A 23,021-nucleotide genomic window follows, 5' to 3' on the forward strand; every position below is an offset into this window, starting at 1 on the left:
CTTAGTGCCATCGCTCCTTGCGCAGTCGTCAGCTTGTTCTCAAGCTTATTTGCCGGTCTCCAAGTTTCTGCCCCATATGTTAGCACCGCTAAAATGCACTGATTGTACACCTTTCTTTTCAAAGATAATGGTAAGCTTCAAGTCCGGAGCTGACAGTGTCTGCCATATGCGCTCCATCCCATTCTTATTCTGCAAATTTCCTTGTCATGATAAGCGACCCTTGTTAGTAATTGGCCTAGTTAGGCGTACTCCTTCACAGACCCTAGAGGCTGACTGGCGATCCTGAAATCTTGTTCCCTTGCCAGTCTATCGAAAATGATCTTGGTCTTCTGCATATTAATCTTCAGCCCCACTCTTGTACGCTCTCTGTTAAAGTCTACGATCATTTCTTTAACTCGCCCACAGTGTTGCTGAGCAGGACAATGTCATCTGCAAACCGAAGGTTGCTGAGGTATTCTCCGTTCATACTCACTCCTAAGCCTTCCCAGTTTAATAGCTTGAATACTTCTTCCAAGCATGCAGTGAATAGCATTGGAGAGATTGTTTCTCTTTGTGTGACTCCCTTCCTTGTAGGTATCTTCATACTCTTCTTCTTGATAAACACGTGAATGTCCTTATCCAGAAGCGTAAGTACAACAGGGCGTATGCGTCCTGTACTCCTTGAATGTGTAATGCCTGTGTTACTACCGGTATCTCTACTGAATCAGATTCCTTTTCGTAACCTAGGAAAGCCACATAAAGCGGCTGATTTCACTCTGCAGATTTCTCAATTACCTGATTGATGATATGGATGTTATCCATTGTAGAATATTCCTTCCTAAAGACAGCCTGTTTTTTTTTTTTTTTTTTGGTTGACTGAAGCTAAGTGTTACCCTTATTGTATTGGAATTTATCTTGGCGAATATTTTTCTACAGCACTGAATGTAAGCTAATGGGTCCATAATGTTTCAATTCTTCAACGTCCCCCATCTTGTGGTAGCATAATATTGGCATTCTTCCAGTTCTCTGGTACATTTCAAGTCGGGAGGCATTGTGTATAAAGGGCCGCAAGCTTTTCAAGCATGATATCTCCTCCATATTTGATTAAATCGATGGTTACTCCATCTTCTCCTGCCACTCTTCCCCGTATCATGACTTGCAACGCCCTTCTGACTTCATCGCTAGTTATAGGAGCAGCTTCTGTATCCTGTTCATTACTGCTTCGAATGGAGGTATCCTGACTCCTCTGTGTACTGTACAGGTCAGTATAGAATTCTTCCGCTGCTGTTACTATACCTTCGAGATTGCTGATGAAATTACCCTGATTATCTTTCAGTGCATACATCTTGGTTCGTCCTATGCCAAGTTTTCTTCTCATTGATTTCATCCTGCGTTCATTTATTACTGCTTCCTCAGTCTTTCTTATGTTATAATTTCTATAATCCTTAATTTTCGCCTTGTTGATCAGTTTTGACTTTCGCGAATTCTATCTGATCTCTCGAGTCGGACTGTTTCATTCTTTGTCGTTTCTTTATTAGGTCCTTCGTTGCTTGGCAGAGCTTGCGTACTGGTTCCCTTGGTACCTTGCCACCCACTTGAATTTCTAGTCTGAAGCCAGCCTAGTTAGGGTTTCATTCATTACCTCTATGTCATCATGTCTCTGTTCTTAGGCTGCATATTTGTTTGCAAGTACCAGCCTGAATTTGTCTGCTTTTACCATTACTGCCCTGTACGTTGACCTGTTTTTTCTTGGCCAATTTTACTTTTTATCTCTTCAAACTGAGGTGAATCCTAGCCCTCACTAAGTTATGACCACCGTAATTTACGTTACCTATCACTTCTACATCCTGCACTATGATGGGGTCGGCAGAAAGCATGAAATCAATTTCGTCTCTTGTTTCGCCGTTAAGGCTTTTCCAGGTCCACTTTCTGTTGCTACGCTACCTGAAAAAGTTGTTCATTTTTCGGAGCTTATTCCTTTCTGCGAATTCTACCAGCACCTCCCCTCTGACGTTCCTACAAGCGACGCCGTAGTTGCCAATTGCTTGTTCACCAGCCTGCTTTTTCCCCGCTTTTTTATTGAAGTTGCCCATTACTACAGTATACTGAGTTTGCACTTTTCTCATCGCTAATTCAACATCTTCATAAAACTGATCTACTTCATCATCACTGTGACTGGACGATGGAGCATAGGTTTGTACTACCTTTAATCTATATTTCTTAAGTTTGATTACGACTACGGCTACCCTCTCATTAACGCTGTAGAATTCGTCAGTGCTGCCCAATACGCCCTTTTGGATAGGAATCCTACCCCGCATTGCTTCTTAACTGGGAGACCTCTATAGCAGAGGACATTCCGTTAGACAGCACTGTACAAGCCTCACCATGTTCTAATCTCACTAAGGCCAATGATATCCCAAACAATGTCTCATAGTTCCTCAAAGAGTCCTGCTAAGCTAGCTTCACTCGAGATAGTTCGGGTCTTCAATGTTCCCAGGGTCTGTTTCCGTTGGCGGCCTGTCCGGACCCAGAGATTCTTATCACCCTTTGTTGCGTTACAGATCTGACCGCCACCTTGGTCAGGTGCTCCGCAGCTGCTGGGGACTGAGGGCCATTGGTTAATCGAATGAGTCATTCGGAAGGGAGTGGCCAAATATTGCATCAGAGACGCCACTTCCTGTTCTGGTGAGGGAGTGCCTTTTGTTAAAGCTTAGTGGGTCTTCCTAATATGGTTGTAGCTGGATTAGTATAGCCCCACTGGCTCTCGGCATTTTTGCCGGTGTCAGGCGCCACTCGGAGCTTGGGGATGTAGTGTATCAGACGAGGTGAATTCTAGCTGACTACCTTCAGATTAAAAAAAAGCCGAGGATTCGAGCTTCTGGCTATGGCAACAGAGCAACCGAGATAGCTCAGTCCGATAACGCTGCAGGCGACAAGGCGAACTTATCGCGCAGAAGTCCTGCCCAGAGGATCTTACGAGTACATGCCTAAAAACTCCCTTGATTGATCCGCGATAGACTGGTGATGATGATGAAGCACCATTTACTCGGCCCGAAATAAATCGGTGGTGCACGCAGGTACCAGACGGGGTGGTTCCCTAGTTACGGGACCCACATGTTCCCAGCAGCTCCTGGCCGCTGTCCGTCACTGCGAGCTGAATCGGTAGGGCGGGGCATGATAGACTGGTAGATAGATAGGCGGGTATAGATCGACAGATATACACCTCCTCGCACTGTGATGTGCGGATCGCCGCATCTCCCAGTAGTAGCTCGGAACAGTAGCAGTGCCATAGCGAATTAGTGCGATTCTAACGCGTTCCATCTGAGATTGCTGGAATTTCGAATGACTAAAGGTCAACAGGCTACCGCTTTACTATACTCGCCTACAAACACAACTTTCGGAAGCGAATGTGAAGTGTATCTTCAGCCGCGACGATTCCCCCGCTGCGATTGCAGACAAGCGCCCGCTTTTGATTGCCAGCATAAACAGTTGTTATTGACGCCATCAATTTCGTCAAGTGTATGTTCAGATTTTGTCTCAAGTAAACGCACGATGACGAACTCGGCACCCATGACAAAACTAGCATATGAACAAAAGGGGCGTAGAGTCAGTAAGCTGTTGCGAACGGACGAAGTCATTTATTCGTGCATGCACCTTAAAGTTATTCTATTCAAATGCATTCTCAGATTACCAAGGTTGGCAACCGACAACGGTGGAAGTTGGCCGGGGACGTATAGGGAAAACAGTAAGTAGGGGCGAAGAAAACGAGTACGTGTTCTTTTTCGTTCTGTAACCAAAGCCGTGCCTACCTTGTTCCGACAGCCCCTAGTTCAGGTGAGCTCTCCCGCGCTTCCGAATCTCGCTGATGCGCTGTGTGGCCGACGCATCGCATCGTGTGCCGTAATACTTAAGAAAATAGTGCTGACATTGCACAGAATAGCTCGAGTCCCTGAGGTGGCTTTGCACAGGCACCACTCGAGACCTAAGAGCCCGCATGTTCTCTGAACGCGTCGCGTGTGTCTGGTTTATCTCGGCATATTCGCGGCCACTGCAATCAGGCCTTTTTATCCATGTTAATGAGCCTTCCAGTCGAGTTATATTGCAGTTCTTTATTTTGTAAGCTTGACGCCTTTGACCTGGCAAACAATGCTTAGAAAATCGTAGTGCGAAAAATTTAGGAGCACGAGAGCTATCAAAACGTGTGTCCTCGGAGCTTCGAGCTAGTTACCTGCATTAACATCTATTTACGCTGATGAGGCATACCGCATGGCACACGGCGACAGCTTATTATAACTCAAGGCTAGATAGACATACAATATGAAATGTTGTACGTGTATTACGGGTCGTCAATGTTCAAAATTGGCCCGCCTCCCATTCCTATCGCGGGCAGAGCTGTTGTAGCACCTGTATAGGCCCTTCGCCGTTCGACATTGCGGCTATAACAAAGCTCAAAGCTTACTAACGAGGCGCTAAGAAGTTTCCCCTATCGCAAAACCTTGTTGAGACCTCTCCACAAAAGCGCGAAAACTTGCCACTCGACTTCAATGAGTCCGTACGCCCGGCACCCTCCAGTGCGATTCCACACACCCACATAGCGCCGGAAGAAGGACAGCGCTATAATTAATAATAATAATAATAATCATAATAAAGAGTTTGGCTTCATCGCAAAATGGCGGCGCCTTCAATAGAACTGTATAATCAGACAACAGTACTATATATATATATATATATATATATATATATATATATTCTCATGGCGCAACCGAGTATGGCGCCAGTTCTAAGAAGGCGATTTGACGTGTAGAGGTCAAGTCGTTCTCGAGGTCCATCTTACTTATGCACCGTTCTATCTATTGTAAAATTGTAAATACATGTTTATATGTGACTTCTGCCACGCAAAAAAATTCGTAAATGCCCCTACTGCAGGTCGCCTCGACGTTTCGCGTACTTAATACCGCGTACGGCGCGCTTACACTGGCCAGGCCTGGGTACCACTCTGCGCACCACTACGTTAGAGCCTGTGCGCTCTGTTAGCTCCACAAAAAGCCTGCTGTGCTGCCTGCTGGACGCCTTCAAACCATCGATACCCCCTCGGAACCATTCTTTCGCGTTGGTCTCGATCTTCTCAGTCCTTTTCCGACGTCGACATCTGGCAATAAGTGGATCGTTGTCGCAACTGCTTACGCGATCCGGTACGCGATCACGCCAGCTTTGTGCACAGGTGGCAGATTTCCTTTTACATGACGTCATCCTCCATCATGGCGCACCCCGGCAGTTCCTCACTGATCTCGGCTGCACCTTCTCGTCCCGAGTAGTTGAAGACCGACCTCGCTCCTGTTCTGCGGCGCACAACCTTTCCACCGCCTACCACCCGCCGACAAACGGAGTGACGGAGCGGAAACGTTGACAAAAATGCTTTCTATCTGCGGTTCTGACGACCACAGAGACTGGGACAGCATGCTACCGTTCGTGACCGTCGCCTATAATTCGTACCGTCACCAGACCGCTGGCTTAACATGGAAGCAATCAAAGAAGTTTCGGAGCCGCTCTTAGAGAAGCAAATTTGACACATTGGAGCCTGAATTGTCCGTTTTAGAGCAGCAAATACATGTTTTGGATCAGCTTGGTAAAGGTCTGTTCAGCCACTACCCTTTTCTGCCTTTTGACACACTGCTTCCTTCCTCATGGGACTGAAATAATCAGAAGAATAAGAATGGGCTCGGGTGCGCTTGGCAGGCATTCTCAGATTACGATCAGGAGGTTGCCATTAACCCTCAAGAGAAACGTGTATAACAGCTGTGCCTTACCAGTACTCACGTACGGAGCAGAAACCTGGAGCTTTACGAAAAGGGTTCTACTTAAATTGAAGACGACGCAACGAGCTACGGAAAGAATGATGGCTGTAACGTTAAGGGATAAGAAAAGAGTAGATTGGGTGAGGGAACAAACGCGAGTTAATGCAACTTGGTTGAAATCAAGAAAAAGAAATGGGCATACGCAGGACATGTAATGAGGAGGGAAGATAACCGATGGTCATGAAGGGTTACGGACTGGATTCCAAGGGAAGGGAAGCGTAGCAGGGGGCGGCAGAAAGTGAGGTGGGCGGACGAGATTAAGAAGTTTGCAGGGACGACATGGACACAATTAGTACATGACCGGGGTAGTTGGAGAAGTATGGGAGAGGCTTTTGCCCTGCAGTGGGCGTAACCAGGCTGATGATGATGATGATGATGATGATTCCTTCCTCGACGAACACTCCAACTGAACGTGCTCAATACGTCTTCGCACGGGCTCGCACGGCACGCCAAATTGCTGGCTTCCAGCTCACCGAGTCTCAGGCCGCGCAGAGGATCCGGTACAACCCGACATCGGGACATTCGATTTCCTCCCGGCTTCGTTTACCACCTATGGACACCATGCCTCCGTGTCGGCTTGTTGAAAAGCTGCTGCCGCACTACACTGGGTCTTACACGATATTGATTCAGCTTGGCGATGTGAACTGCGAGATCGCTGCGCTGGACTCGTGTGTCCACATGGACGTTGTGCATGTGTCCCAGCTGAATACCTTAGTTTGCCGCGAGTTCACCTCCCTTATAGTTAGCGTCGAGATGGCACCTTTACAGGCGGGGGTTATGTTACGGCGCAACCAGAAGTGGCGCCAGTTAGAAGAAGATGATTTGACGTGCAGAAGTGGAATCGCTCTCGACAGCCATCTTGTTTATGCATCGTTCTCTCTCTTGTAAATATTGTAAATACATTTCTACATGTGACCGGCAACGTAACAATATATGTACACAACGTGCCACACTGACTTTGTGGTGGCACCACCAGAGAGCACAGCGTGTTAAGGGTACAGGCACGGGAGAAGAGCCAGGCTGCATACACGTGTCATACACGACGCGTTTCGGTGGCGGTGGTGCTGCGGTGTGTGGTTACCTCGCTTCAGTGCGAATCGCATTAATGGCAGCACCCATAGTGAGTTGGGTTCCGCGGGAATTTTTGGAACGTTTCAAGAGCACTTACGCCAAAAACTACATTGCGCGTTACGACGCTTCAACAGTGCTTAGATGTCGTTAACATGTCTTACGCTGTCTTTCAGAATGAAACGTCACATTGATTAGGTAGCACGGGCATACACGTAACCTGTTCACCGCCCCACGTCGGCTGTACAGCAGCATGTGCGGTATCGAAGGACATCGTGTACTCTTACCAGACCGGCAGATGTCAGGTAGAAGTCGTCCAAGGAAACCAGCTTGCCGGCGTATGAGGACATGGTTATCGTGTGGCCGGGAATGATACCATCTGTAATATAGGCACAGCCTCATTATACACAAAATAAAACTGACCGCTGCGTTAGTAACCGTGCAAGAAAACACGAGACTTCGATAAGAAACAAAGGTATTGGGCATTCGCCTATGCATTGTCGAGTTTGCATTTGCGCTCAGCGACTTCGGAGGACCAATATTCTGGGCAGGAGCGAAAATAACGGGGTCAGATAGCTGATAGAAGTTTTTGCATAGACTCAAGAGAGAACGCATGCGTTAGCAAAACTTCTATTTCTTTGTTTAGCGGCAAGCAACAGTTCATGCGCGGTATGTTGCGGTGACGTAAAAATCATGCTCATAGTTCAGTGGGTTTGCTGGTTTGTTGCTACATTGGGCATATGTGAACAACTCCTTACATTGACGCCTGTGACGCAAAAGCTAGCTACTTGAAAGCTTGCGGTTTTCCGTGTCTATACCATCTCCTCCTTGTCGGTCTTTGGTGCAGCATCTTTTCTTAAGGTGTGTCTGTATATACAAACATTTTCAAAAGTGCGGATACCTTCCCTGTATACTAGGTCTGCATTGACATTTGCATTTTTTTAGGAGGTTCACCATTTCTTCTGTTGTTTTTGCCACTATATGAACCCTCGTTGCAAGCGATAGGTTTCCGTGTGCAGTAAGCGCTGGTTCTCGTCTTTTGTGTTTCTTCCACCTTGTTTCGCTCTGCACCACCTATCTGCATCTACCATACACTCGAGACACGATATATCAATATTTGCAAAAGTACCGAAGCGAACAATCACATTGTTGGAATCTATATGAATACACAGTGTCTGTGAATGCATTGAGAATGTAGCCCAAATGCTGTCAGTTATATTGTTATACTTTATATAGAAACTTCTGAAACGTAATCGCGACTGTAAAGCTCTAATAATTTTTGGCCCCAGCTGTTTTTGAATTCGGGATTCTGTACATATATACGTGGCTACTAAACTTGGCAATTTTGAGACGTTTGCCACTGTCAAAACCGCCACAGCACCGCTGACACGATAACTCATCACACAGAAAATGCGACCATCTCCTACGTGAAACAGCACCGACAAAACGTTTGGGCTATCTTCTACTTTCAAGGTTTTATGCACAAAACACCGAAAAGGCTCGCCTGACTGCAAAAAAACCTTGTCATAAGCAAGAATCAAAACCAAGTTTTCTTCAACGATCACAAGTTCAAGAAACAAAGCTTTCCTTCCTGAGGCCTTGAAGCTCAAGAAAAACAAGCAGTGGCAATTTCTATGAACGAACGCATGGTGCCATAATTGGAATAAAAAATATTACCAGCACTGTCTACCAGATAACAAAACAAGACGACTCGCGCGTTATCCAGTAATACCAGGTTGTAGCGCCAAAAAAAGCAAAGGCTAAAACGGCGCTAGAACTTCTAAAACCATCTGAATTCAGTAACCAGCTGGCGAATTTATGTTACTTCTCATTATTGCATGTAAACATAAAGAGCAGGAGACACTACGTGGAATTTTTAGCCATTTTCACCACACTGAACCACACATTTCACTTCATTGCTTCGTTGAAAACTTGGCTACCCGAAAACGCGCGTAAACGTTGCGCCGTACCTGGCAATCATTTCGAGCTTGCGTGTCGGCCACCTTTAACGTTCCAGTATGACAAGTATTGAAACCATGTATGCTGATGTAGTGAAGACGTGACATATAAAAATTAGAGACGACATTGCATTTAGGTCCGCACGGTGCGGTGTACTTATTAATCAACGTGGCGCATCTGATGAAGAATCCTAAAACATTGCGCATCACAAGAACAAACGCACATTACTAGGCGTAATCTACAAGTCATCGCAGAACAAAAAGACAAATGAGTTTCTTCTAGAGCTAGGAAAATTGCTCGAAAAAAAATAGTAACTTCACTACTGCGATCGTTTTCTTGGACGACCTCAATTAACCTTGACATTAAACAAAGCGAGTTTTCCAACTGCAATTATACAGATATGCTAACCAGGTGCGTATTAGACAATTATTTACATCACCAACACGCTTTACCCATACAGAGCACAACATCTCACATAATCATAAGCACACCTGACACCATGTTTTTAGGTGGAACTTTATCATCTGATATTAAAGACCACCTTCCTGTTTTTGCATCAGTGCAATCCAGCAGTAATGCAAAGCCTTTAAAGACCCATATTTTATACAAATACTATATTGTATTTGATGTTTCAATGAAACAAACTTGCACACAGTTTACTCAGCTGTGACCACCAATAATAAATATGAACAATTTGGTTCACGAAACTAAAGCAAAAGCCACCCAGCGTTACTTTAGATAAGTATAAGGCACATAAGAAAAGGCTGGAAAATATAAGTCAAATTTCTAAGCAGAGCTGTTTGGGTCCAGCAAGCGCAGGAGGATGTCAGAGCAACATGGAAATTTCTAAATACTAAACCAAACACGTGCATCGGCAATAGCCCACGTGGTATCTCTGTGAATGGCACAGTGATCCTTGTGTGGCCCTTGTGTAATGGCTCAAACCTTAAATAGTTACTTCGCAAGTCTTACTTCTAATGTGAGCAGAGCCGAGACAAATAACCAACAATTAGACTTCACATTGAAAACTAGAAGCACCTAATTCTTCCTTTTTTCAGGCTACTGACCCACAAGAGGTCCCTGAGGTATTGCCCTTCCAGAAAACACTTCATCAACTAGTTTAGACACTTTTTCTGCGGCCTTACCAAAACATTGCCCGATTAGCATTTGTGACCACTTGTGACGTATTAATAATGACATGTTCTTTTCAGGCACATTTACGACGCACCTTAAAATTTCAAAGGTCTCTGAAAAAAGTCATAAGACGAATATGTTCAACAAACGCATGATGTGTATATTGTCTCCGTTCTCGTAAACTTTTTGACAAGGTGCAGTTACCTCCTTTAGACATGTTATCTGCAACACACAAAATTTATGCAAAAATTCAATTTTAGTATATAAAAGCAAGTCGACAGAGGCCACACTACTGAACTTCGCAGAAGAAAGAGACATAAAAAAAATAACAACTATGGGTGTTTTACTAGATAATTTTCATAGAATTTTCACAACGTAATACTAAGGAAACTTGAGGAATATGGTATTCGCGGCAAATTCTTAAGCCTCATTAGTGCATATTTGAGAAACAATCAACAGTAGTGGTCAATATTACGGCGTCTTCACGGCTCATAAACCACAGAGGAAAACCCCAAGCAGCCATGGCTGGCCCTTTCTTTTTTCTGAGATATATTAATGATGTACTCGGCTGTCTCCGAGAATATTGCATTTTATACGCTGACGGCACCAATATTTCCTTAACATCCGAAAAGGCTACCAAGCTTTACAAAAGAGCTGAAATTCTTCTGTGAAAACTATCGAACTGGTTTGAATCCAATAGCCTTCGAGCAAACCTAGATAAAACTAACTACATAACCTTCGCCGCGAAAAACACCCAATTAAAGAACGCAAAATTTTCAAACTTCTACAGTTGTCCTTTGCAAAGGGCTTATGAGACAAACTTTTTAGGAGTTTACCTCGACAGCCAACTGCAGTGGCATAAATATATTCAGACAATACTGAAAAAGAAACAGCACCATCATTCAAATCACCTAGTGTGTATTTATCTGAAACTATGATGGGACTGCCATGCAGATCACTTAGCAAGCTATCTAGAGCTATATGTGCTATGTGTCGCGATCATAATTATCTCCCTAGACTCATTAATATGTTTAATATAATACAATGTTCTTTTTTTAGTACAATATGGAATTCACGTCTGGAGAAACACTTCAGCTGAAAACATGCGTAAATTGACAGCATTGCAAAACTACAAACCTTGTGCAACGCAACATATCTCTGTCACACAGCTCATTTGTTTTCGAAAATTTGGGTTCTGAAGATTGAATCCTTATTCAGCTGTATGCTTTGGCGCTTATATAGTCTTGAAAAATTAAAAACGATGCCACTTTAACAAAACTGTCATCTTTACAGCAGCATATTCCCGCTTGGACGCACATCAGCCAGAACCTTGGAATGTCAAGAGGAGCAAAACTCGCCACGGCCACCAAATGTTAGTGTTGTTTACCGCCAATTTTAAACTAAATCTACAGAGATAACAGAAATGCTCGCCGCGCACTTGGCGCGCATAGACGACATAGAAGCGAGGCTGCCGCCAGCTGCGGGTAGACCAATAAGAACGATGAGCAAGCCGTACTCTAGACAGCAACGACACAATCAGCCGCAGCAAAGCACGCTCACAGACGTAGAGACGCAATCGCAGCAGCAACCAAGTCACCTCGATGGCGACGGGTTAAATTAAACACAGGCATCATCATGGCTACACACGCAACGAACCACACTAACACGGGGAAACAACAACAATACACCATCTGGCAGTGGAACTGCCGGGGCTACAGGAGGAAGCGCGCTAATCTCCAGCAATTCATACGCAGCCGCGAGACGAAACCGGACGTGATCCTTTTACAGGAGGCAAACCATCCGGTTAAACTAGCTGGCTACAAAGCCATAGATGCGACCGCGACGGACAACAGACAAAGAAGGAAACGGTCTACACCCCGCGTGGCAAATGGGGCGGGGCCGGGGGCGGTGGTGGCGCGCCGGCCGTCGCCCCCGCCCCGCCCGTTGCCGGTCGCCGCCGTGCTTGTTCGGCGTAACGTCACTGTAGCGCAGCGCGAACTTCCCTCCGTAAGGATACCTCACGTATTCGTAGAATTAATTCCTAATAGTGGCCGCGGACTCTTCGTCCTTAACGTGGACAGTAAACCCACGCTGCAGCACCGCTTCGGAGACCTGCTCTGGGGCGCGCGCGCAGCTTCAGGCGGCGAGCCTCTCCTTGTTGCTGGCGACTTTAATGCGCCCCACGGAGCCTGGGGCTACGCCAGAGAAACACCCAAAGGCAAACACCTTTGGGAAGACTCGCAAGACCAAAGGCTTGAACTGATCGCGAATCCCGCCGATCCTACACGCAGAGGGAACAGCGCGAGTGTCGACACGCTACCAGACCTCGCGTTCGTTTCGAATGTAACCACAGCGCACTGGCAAAACACGCAAGGAGATTTAGGAAGTGACCACATGCTGATCGATATGACAATAGGCACGGGCCCGAGCGGTCGTGGGACTAACCCTGTAAGCAAAGGCCGTAAACTCAAACTTGTGAAGTGGGACATGTTCCGCAAGAAACGAGAAGAAGCGGGGCGAGGCGACGAGCCGATTACGGACATAGACGAATGGACCGAGACGCTCAGTAGTGATGTAAACGCGGCAACGAGCGAAGTTCCGCCCGAGGCGAACCTTGAAATAATTGACAGCAGGCTGCTACACATGTGGGAAGCAAAGCGAGCACTTCTATAGAGATGGAAATGTCAAAGACATAATAAGGCTTTGCGCAAACGCATAGCACAATTAGACAGAAAGATCGAAGAACACGCACTTCAGGTATCCAGGGCACAGTGGGAAGACACGTGCAACGGCCTCGAGAGGCAGATGGCGGGGGCGAGCGCTTGGCGCCTCTTTCGACACCTATTAGATCCGGAGGAGACTAGGGCCGCTCAAGGCCACAAGACTCGTAGACTAGTAAGAGATTACAAAGGTGATAACTTCTTCGACGCAATACGTGATCGTTACTTTAAAAAGGCCAAAAGCATCCAACATGCCGAATACGACGGCGTCGCAAATGAGAAATTGGATGCGGAATTTAGCGAAGCAGAAATACGGATAGTCCTGTTCGAACTAAACACCCGATCGGCGCCCGGCCCGGACCGGGTTACCAACAAGACTCTCCGTAACCTAGACGACGAGTCGATCTCCCGCCTCGCGACCTACGTCAACGAGTGCTGGCGAGGGGGCTCCCTTCCCGAAGCGTGGAAACGGGCCCGCGTTATCATGATTCCAAAACCCGGCAAGCAAGTTACGCTCGATAATCTAAGACCGATTTCGCTTACGTCTTGCATCGGCAAAGTCATGGAACACGCAGTTCTCACCCAAGTGACCGACTTTCTCGAAGATCGTGACGCGTTCCCGCACACCATGCTAGGATTCCACCGCAACCTCTCCTCACAGGACGCATTGCTTCAGCTTAAACACCAGATCGTAGACGACACTACCAGCTCCACTAAGGCAATCCTCGGCCTAGATATTAAAAAGGCATTTGATAACGTTAAACACGAAGCAATCTTAAAAACAATTAGAACATTAGGACTTGGCCAAAGAACGTATAATTACGTTAGAGATTTCCTCGCGTGCAGGCGTGCATGCATCGTCGTTGGCGACGAGGAATCGCCGGAATTTGAGACGGGTCCGTCCGGCACGCCGCAAGGATCCGTCATATCACCATTACTCTTTAATTTAGTTCTACTCGGTCTACCCGAGAAATTAACAGAAGTAGAAAGATTGCATCACAGTCTATACGCGGATGACATCACCCTCTGGGTTCCCGGGGGAGGATGTGACGGTCACGTCGAGCGAACGCTACAGGCAGGAGTAGATGCGGTCCAGAATTACTTGCGTGGAACGGGCCTCGAGTGCTCGGTTACCAAGTCCGAACTGTTAATCTACAAACCCACAAGGGGAGGTCGTAAAATCCTGCGCGACGAAGAACGGGAATACTCCAAAATACGTATTATATTGGCAGATGGTACTCCCGTACCGCACGTAGACAAAATTAGAATCCTGGGGTTACACCTGCAGGCAAATCGCCATAACGGAGAGACGGTGCGAAGACTTCGTCGTTCGGTCGATGACACGATTCGACTCTTGCGTCGCATCACAAATAGAAGCAATGGTATGCGTGAAGACTGCGCAATCAATCTCGTGCAGGCGTACGCGATAAGCCGCATTACGTATGTTGCCCCCTACCTTAAGTGGATAAGGTGCGAAAAAAACAAGGTCAAATGCATGATACGAAAGGCTTTTAAGAGGGCGGTCGGCGTTCCACTCAACGTGAGCACCGACAAGTTTCTGGAGCACGGGGTTCACAACTCACTTGACGAGTTAATCGAGGCGCACGACATCGCGCAGTACGAACGATTATCTAATTCAAAGACAGGTCGATGCATCCTCGAGGCACTCGGCATCGCGTACCACACTCAGCATGGAGAAAAGATGGCGGTTCAGGCCTCGGTCGGCGACCGCCTGATCATCCCGCCGCTTCCCAAAAACATGCACCCGACGCACCACGCCGCGAGACGCAACAAACGAGCAAGAGACCTTCAGAAGAAGTTTGGCAACAGCAGCGAGGCGGTGTACGTAGACGCTGCGCGATATGAGGGAGAGAAAATCGCACACGCGATCGCGGTTGTAGACCGCACGGGTAAGTGCCTCGCGAGCGCTACAGTGACCACGGTACACACGGAGGCGGCCGAAGAAGCCGCAAAGCCCTAGCACTGGCCACGCTGCCTAGCGCTGCGATCGGGATCAGCGACTCGCAGGCGGCTATCCGCGGCTTCGTGCGCGGTCGCGTCTCGCGGGAAGCGGTCCGCATACTCCAAATTTGTGACGACGGCGACTCGTCATCGCCCTCGCAACCCCAAAATTCTACAGTCTTCCTCCTCTGGACCCCGGCACACACCGATGTCCCGCTCGCGGGCAACGAGGCGGCCCACGCCACGGCTCGAGGTCTCACACGCCGAGCCGCCGCAGATTATGTGGCAGCCACCCCCGCCCCCGACAGCGGGGCATCGGATCTGCCTGACACTACAACAGAAATGCGGCAACAAGAATCACAATGGGCGTGGGGCGATCGCCTGACCACGTTCAGAGACCTCATCCAACACTACAGACTCTAAAGACGCACATTCCCGCCACCACACGACAAGTTAAACAGGAATGAGGCCGTAACTTTACGCTTGCTCCAGACACACAGCTACCCTAGCCTCGCGGTCCTTCTACCCAGGTTTATATCCAACAGATGCCTGTAAAGCTTGCGGACAACGAGCAACGCTGCGACACATGCTCTGGGAATGTGCCGGCAACCACGGTAATGGGATCACATCCGTTCGCGACGCTACCGTAATCGCGGCCGTTACCACAGTACGGGAAGCCTCGAGCTCGCTCCTCCCCGACGCCGCCCCAGCTGCGGCGGCCGCCGGGGACCTTCTCCATCGGCGTTGCCGCCGCTGGGCGGCGGCTCTCAAAAGTTCAGAGTTGGCAGACCAGCTCTGAGCCGTCCGGCAAGCCAAAGATGCCGCCCGAGTCCAAGGACTTCGAGCCGCCACCTGAGGCCACCACAACGAAACTGCCGGCCATTCATTAATAAAGTTTCTTCTCTCTCTCTCTCTCTCAGCGTATCTGCTCTACATTAAAAAAGACTACGTGAAATGTTTTTACGATGAGTTCTGTTGCCGGCGACAAGTTCAGTTCCCTTTAGTTTCATCACTATCGTGCCTCTTTCACAAAGCTGTCAAATCTTTCCACGATCATTTGTTTATGTAATCTGATCGCGATTGGTGTGTCTTTCAGTATATTTTTTTTTTTATTGCGACAGTAAATATATGGGCACTCCAGGCGAATTTCTGCCGTCGCAGTGAGGTTTTGTATCAAGTCTAAGAGCCATAAAATCGTCGCCGCGCGCCCTATCTACTATATGTGCGAGTGGAAACGTGCGAGGGCGAGCCAGCGATGGCGGCTCAATCTCGTACACTTAAGCGTGGGAAGCAGAGAGGAAGCGCGCCGTCTTCCGTCGCACGCAAGGCCTTGGGAGGAGGGTAGTGCAGGGGGCGCATTCTACACCGGGCGGCCCGGGCCGCCGCGCGCGCCCGCCTGGGCTGCTGTATCTTGTAAGACATCTGCGACGTGGACAGAGTCCGCCACACGCTGTGTTTCCGCGGCTTAGTTCGCGTTGATTCGAAACGCAGCACGAAGGTCAGCTCGCTCGCTGCTGCTGCCGCCACGCTTCCTCACTCCAGCGTTTTGACAGCGACTTCCCGCGGTCATCGAGCGAGTTTTTGTGTTCATGTTTGCTTGCGTGCGCGTGACAGCATGCTTGTTAATTTAGTTTGTGTGCCTATATTTACAAGCTTATATGGCCGACAAAGCTATTATTGGCGCTTCGTATAGATGTCGGCTAATTTGCTATTGCACTCGATGTTTCGCCTTTCGGGAGAAACAGCAACTTTTTTTTTCATTTTGTTAGTAGTGTTAGGTAAAACGCATGCTTTCTATCTACCGCTACGAAGCTGCCCTGTGTATGAGGTGGCCAGGTTCCCTTCAAGCTACAAGCTGTAGCTTTTTTTCGCCTGGTTATCCTCAGAGCTTTGTTGCAGAATAAATTCAGTTCAATTCAATAAGCACGTCCACGAAAATACATTTACTACCTCATAGGCGTCGACTATGGGGGGTGGGGAGGGGGGGTTCCCGGGGCCCAAGTCCTCTCCAATGTTTTCCGGGGGGGGGGGGGGGCTGAGACCCCCCCCAGGCGCGGACCCTCTCCCCCGAACACGCACACACTTAAGGTGCCATTACCAGAATTTTTCACCCACATCATTTCAGGTTTCTTTTGCCTTTCCTTGACTTTATCACTTGCAATTTTACTGGGCTAATAGTTTACTGCATCATTGACGGCGCGGACATGCACGGCTTTTAATTCATACTTTCGCTTTATTTCGCCAGATCCTAGCAATAGGAGCACACGCGCATTAGAAGCACTAGCAGCGGCTGCCTGATCCGTATTTTCTTGCTTGAACATTGTTTTAAATTTACACTGTAAACGCAACACACAATATATATAGATATACACACAAGACAATGTTTATTATATTTTTGAAATAGATGGAGTCGGCCACTTAAAAATTATTTGTAAAGGTATGGATAGCTTATGCCTAGAGAATGAATATGTTGCATGTACGTTCACCACGCTTGGCGTGGTTGGCGTGCTTTTTTGACCATGAAAAAAAAACTATAGACTTCAGTGACACCTTCGGCAGAGTTTTTTATCAATGGCATGTGAAATGCACGGGAATATAGTGTGTCTCGGTATTGCTTCGCTTCCCAGTAAGCAGTGCTAAAGACTTATGAGAAAAAAAACATTTCTAATAATTTAAAACATCTATTAGGGATGGAAACATTGTCACTTGCATCCAAAGTCATAAATATATGCAGGGTGTCCAAATTAACAATCATACACCGAGATTTAAAAGAAGAGCGATGCGTTACTTGAAGAAAACCTAGTGCCTATTGTTCGCAGTACAGTGGAGTAGCTGTCAGTAACTCTTTCCTTACTTAGATTGAATTAGGTAGTTATAATTATCTAACTCGAGACGTACTATGCTAATTATCAAACTGTCACTGAGGAATTTGTAGACACAGCCAAGGGTCATCTAACTTGCGGTATCTTCGACGACGTACTAATTGCGCACTAATTTTTCCCGTCTGATAAATAAATCCCGCGAAATATCGAGAATACCAGATGACTGCGCTCCCAGCTGGATCATAAAGCAGCGCCCTCGAACAGGCTCCCTCTGAGTTATCCAGAGCGAAATAAAGGAAAAAAAAAGAAACATCGTGATCGAGCTAGTTAGTGCCTTATCTGCCGCGCCCCGGTTGAAGTAACACGCCGCGTTTGGTGTTAGTTGGAAACAAGCTGTGATAGCTGTTGTCTTAGCATAGATAAAGTGCACTGGTGTTGTTTTCTTTTGTTCTTTTTTTTGCCACAAGACCTGTCACCACAAAAGTGAATTGACAACGCCAGTGCAGAGGTTTAAAGGTGCGTTTCGTTTCGTCCCAGTCGTGGCCATGTCTTTCTCTAATGAGCAGAAGGTAAAAATGATCCTTGCCTTGGGAGCTGAAAGTGACAACAGGAGGAAGGCTGCAAATATGTATCACTCATTGAAGTGTGGCGGTAGACAAAACGCGTCGATTACTATCAGACATCATGAAAACCAGAGAAAAACCGACAGTTTCAAGAAAGAGCGGCGTAGGATTCCATCTTTGACTTCTAGCCTACGCCCGTAAGTTCTAGCATTTATGGCCTCAAACCCTCATGCTAGCGTGCGGGACGTGGCCGCCCAGGTACAAATTTCCAAGTCATCAGTTTGGAGGACTCTAAATTACGGCCTTTCACCCGTACCACCTTAACTAGCACCAGTGCTGGGAAGATAGGGACCTGTAGAATCGTCTAGATTTCTCGAATTGGGTCCTCACAGAAGCCGATGAGTCACTGGACTTATTGAGCAACATCATGTGCCCAGATGAAGCAAATTATCACAGAAACACCCAGATAAATTTGCATAATGCACACTATTGGAGTGACTACAATGCACACTGGGTAAAGCGTAATCGGCACTAGTACTAGCGGTCGTTCAATGCATGATTCGGAATTTACGACGGTGCTCTAATCGGTCCCATCATATTCGATCACGCACAAACTGGACGGCGTTACGTGAACGAAGTCCTTGAAGTGGTGGATGAGTTTCTCAGCGAAGTCCTGCTATCACATCTTCCACTTCCGTGGCAACAGCAAGATGGGCCAACCGCACACAGCAGCTGCCGAGCGCGAAGCTAGCTGGATGAGACTTTTCATGTGGAATAGATTGGCAGGCAAGGGCCCGTAAATTGTCCGGCTAGGTACCTGACCTGTCCCCACTCGATTTCTTTCTTTCGGGTTATGTGGAAGATCGCGCTTACATGGTCGAGACGGACGTCAGATAACCTCAAGACAAGGATAACGGATGTTTGCCGTTGAATTCCGGCGTCGGTCATCAAGAAAGCAACTGAAGATGTAATAAAACGGACACAGTACTGCATGCATAGCTGCAAAAGGAGACCTATTCGAACACGTCCTCTGGGCAGCAACTGGTGTTCAACGGCGCTTACGCATTCGTAGATAGTAAGGGCACGCTGCAAATCTGATATTTTTTTGTGTGTGCAGACATCTTGATTGCCTATTCGACTGATTTAGAAGCGGTATATTTACTTACTTGAACGCATCGGTTTTGCCTATTCTCTGCATGTTGGTCGCTTCCTGGTCTGTTTACTTCGCGTTTATTTTTTGACACGAACTTGTTTTTGCAGCACGTATACATTCTCATGAAAAATGAAGCGGTCACTTTAATTTGGCTTTGGTCCGAAGCAAGTTTCTGGCGCAAAATATAGCTTCGCGCGCACTTTTTCGGTGCGGTGCGAGCAAAGTCGGGATTTTGAAATATTTTATGCCTATTACATTGCTTTTGAGCGGCGCTTTGGCCGCGTTATCAAGGGGCTTTTGTTATCAATGTGATCAGTCGGCCTTTAGAGACGGATAGTAAGAGTGACACAGAAATGAGAGGAAGGAATAGCTGCGAAGCCGCGAAACCTGATGTTGCTGCTCCTTCAATACTATTATCAAGGTGATGCGCTGTCTTTTCAGGTTTGAGATAAGCAATACAGTTGCTTTCATTCACCGTACTTGAGGGCGCTGCTTTATGATGCGGGTGTAAGCGCACTCATGTGGTATTTTTCATATTTGGTGAGGTTTCTTTGCCAGTCGAGAAATATTGTACATAATTTTAGTACGTCGCTGAAAACACCGCAGTTAGATGTTATCTTGGATGCCTACAAATGAGTCATTGACACTTTGAAAATGAGGATAGTACTTCTCGAGTTAGATAAATAATTGCAATTACCGAATTGAATCTCATTAACCAAAGTATTGTTGGCGGCTACTCCACTGCACTGCAAACAATTTCGACTAGGTTTCCTCCGAGTAACGCTACTGCGTTATTTTTAAGTCTTGGTGCATGATAGTTGGCGAACACTCAACAATTCACTCAGTAACCGAAATGAGGCTACGCCGGATTCACTCGAAATCAGAATACAGCACTCTTGTGCAGCAGAGCTTATACTCGGACTCACAGAAACAGAAAAAAGAGAGAGAGAGAGGCTGCATCTTCGCCGGAAATGCGAAGCAGTACTAGTGATAGCCAAGTATGCAACAATTAGACGAAGGAAGATTACACCACCGAGAGGTCTCAACCTCTGAAATTGTACTGTCTCCTACTATGAGTCCTGTACATACTCATATGACGCCGTCACTTCAGCGCTCAATTCGTCGAGGCCACAGGAAGTTTCCTCAAGTGCAAGAAAAAAAAAAAAGAATATATATATATATATATATATATATATATATATATATATATGGGGTTCGGAAAGGTAATCGGGCCCCAGACCACCCCCGCCCATCCTGAAAAATGAAACCTCTCCGCCTATGGACTACCTATACGCAAATTCAAATACATTATAAACTGCGTCTTGCCCTCATATTACATATACTTCTCACTCTCGACATTAACTTCATACATTTGTATATTACGTACGCAGTTACAATTTACGGACTCACGTGCCCCGCCACCTTGTTGCTTATTACTGTTGCAAAAAATACTGCGCTTCGAGCTATGCTCTGCTTGAAAAGTATGGACTTGATAAGATTCGCTTACCTCTCATGCTTAACATGCTACTCGTAGAAGATGGCATCCATTATCAAGTTCCCGTTTTGTTTTACGAACGTATTGCGCAAGGTTACCTTATGCCCTTCAATAAAGATTACTTAACTGGATATTGCACACCCACTACGACCAATAACGGTGAAGAAGCTAGTCGTGTCAAACGGCCGTACTAATTACGGCTCATTTTTTCTCTTCGTGTAGGGCAGCACCAGTTGTGGAATAAATTACCTACAGACCTAACATCACAACAGTAACTTATACCTTACAAAACTAACATTCGCTCTTTCATACTAACATCTTTTAACCAATAAGAACGCAACAGATTTCTACTTTTGCAAACACTCTAGGCTTTTTATTATATTCATTCTCTTATTGTGTTTATACAAACGCATATATTCTAGGGACCCCTTTGAAAACTTCTTCGAGATTAAAGGGGTCCCACCTTTATACAATACCCATGGTGTGGATACCTTAGTGCAATACAGAACTTGTGTATTAAATAATATCTTCTATATTGTATTCGTCAAATGTTTCGTGACTCACTGAGCAGGCACTTTCCGCTATAAGCTAGATGGCTGTAGACAAGGCATCTGCGGTACCTAGACCTGTATTGTAACAAAGTCTTCAAGTTCGAAATGCACACCAAGTTCGCGCAATCCTTGCCGACAGTCACAACGTAGGCGAAGCAGGCATATACGACAAAGTGCCTCTAACGTTCTCACTGACGCAGCCGCTGCCTGCCGGCATCGCTCATCCCAGTTTAGCACTCCCTTTCAGCAATGCAGGAGATCTTTTCGCAGGATTTGAGAAAACTGAAACGGCGGAAGGTTGCGCAGGCAAGCAAATCTAATGCGTCGTGGTTTTGAAGGCACAGCTAGTAGAACTAACGAGCGAAATAAATTTTCAGTTTTCAGCACAGCGTCCATGTTTCATCCCTAAAATTTTCGCATGTCCTTAAATTTAGCGACAATTTCTAATCGCCAAATCTGTGTGAATAAAGTACGCTTTGAATGAAAGGGACTTTCAATAAACTGCATTTTCAGCCGTGCCTCGGCGTGTAGAACTCCTACCGTACGCTGGCTTCTCGAATGTCGATGCAGTAATGCGGTGCAGTCTTCAGGCCCTTGACGGGTGGAAATTGTAAAAGCCCAGAATACATGACCCCGCGACAAAACCTATTTAATGTGCAGTAATTGCAACTTTATTTACTTACTGTGTTATTTTATTGACAGTATACGATTGTCAGGACGTTGCAGACGAAAGCTGCCGTGAACATTTACTTTACTAGAGCTTTAGTAGCACCAGATACACTTAAAAGACATTATGTTTTCTTTTTTTGAAAAAACATGCGGGGTTTTGCCAATTCATTACTTTTTGAATGAATAAAAACGAAACAAGAAGTTTGACGAACTACTCTGCACTACTCGGATTTAAAAGGAGAGAACACGCAAATTGTTGCGAACAAATCGCCTAATGTCGGTTGTATAAGTGCAGTCTCCTAACGCCTGTAAGTTGCGTATTGCGGTATAGGGCGTCATCAGTGCCTGAGCCAACTCCGTTCCTCCATTCAACGGGAAAATAAATTCGATTCAAGGTACTCCCAAAGTAACAGTGAAGAATTGGCGCACATGTTGAGCAACGAAGACGTTCCATAAATCCTTGCCAATTGCCTCACACACGAATCACAGGGAAAGGGAAAAGACACCAGGCATTGAAAAGTAAACAAATACTGTCTCGTACATTCGTTCATGATCTCACTTGTGTAGAAATTTACCTGCTTCGCCTTGCTGCTGGGGAGTTAAGATCGTATTTCACGAAGTTATTGTTACGCGATATCTCGGGGTGGCTGTGCGACCCGGGCAATAATGTTTTGGGCAGAAACACGTGGAAAACAAGCTTAGAAGGCGCGCACCCGACGAGAGGATAGAAACTGCGAAGTTTTCGCATACATAAGTTGTTGACTGCTGCATGGGCCATTGCATATTGCCCTGAAAAGTACACCTTTATCACTTATGCGAACATACGTTCAGGCGACTTCCTTAAATTGTAGGCAACAATTCTTGTTGCTGCGCCCGAGACATTGGCGTCATTGCTGACACAAGTGCGCGTGCGGGGAGCGATTACTCTTGACTAGTTCTTCGCTACTATAGGGGTATACCGTCAACTGTTCCCTCTAATAAAAGCGCATTACTCTCAATAAAGAAAAAGACACCTACACTCATCGCAGCTTGCTGACAGTTCGCTTCTGCCTTAACGAGTTCAGCGTCCATGCTGCCGACGTGACGCGTAA

At 46.5% G+C, this 23,021-nt stretch overlaps 1 protein-coding gene across 1 annotated transcript in view; it reads right to left on the bottom strand.

The window, feature by feature from the left end:
* Positions 1-23,021, bottom strand: part of LOC126528478 (putative phospholipase B-like 2) — an 84,811-nt gene that overhangs the window by 43,451 nt on the left and 18,339 nt on the right. Inside the window, exon 6 of the mRNA XM_050176356.3 lies at positions 7,190-7,281. Within this exon, the coding sequence (XP_050032313.2) occupies positions 7,190-7,281 (92 nt within the window). The remainder of the gene's footprint in view (positions 1-7,189; positions 7,282-23,021) is intronic.

This window comes from Dermacentor andersoni, chromosome 9 (assembly GCF_023375885.2).
Source record: "Dermacentor andersoni chromosome 9, qqDerAnde1_hic_scaffold, whole genome shotgun sequence".
Taxonomy (NCBI): domain Eukaryota; kingdom Metazoa; phylum Arthropoda; class Arachnida; order Ixodida; family Ixodidae; genus Dermacentor; species Dermacentor andersoni.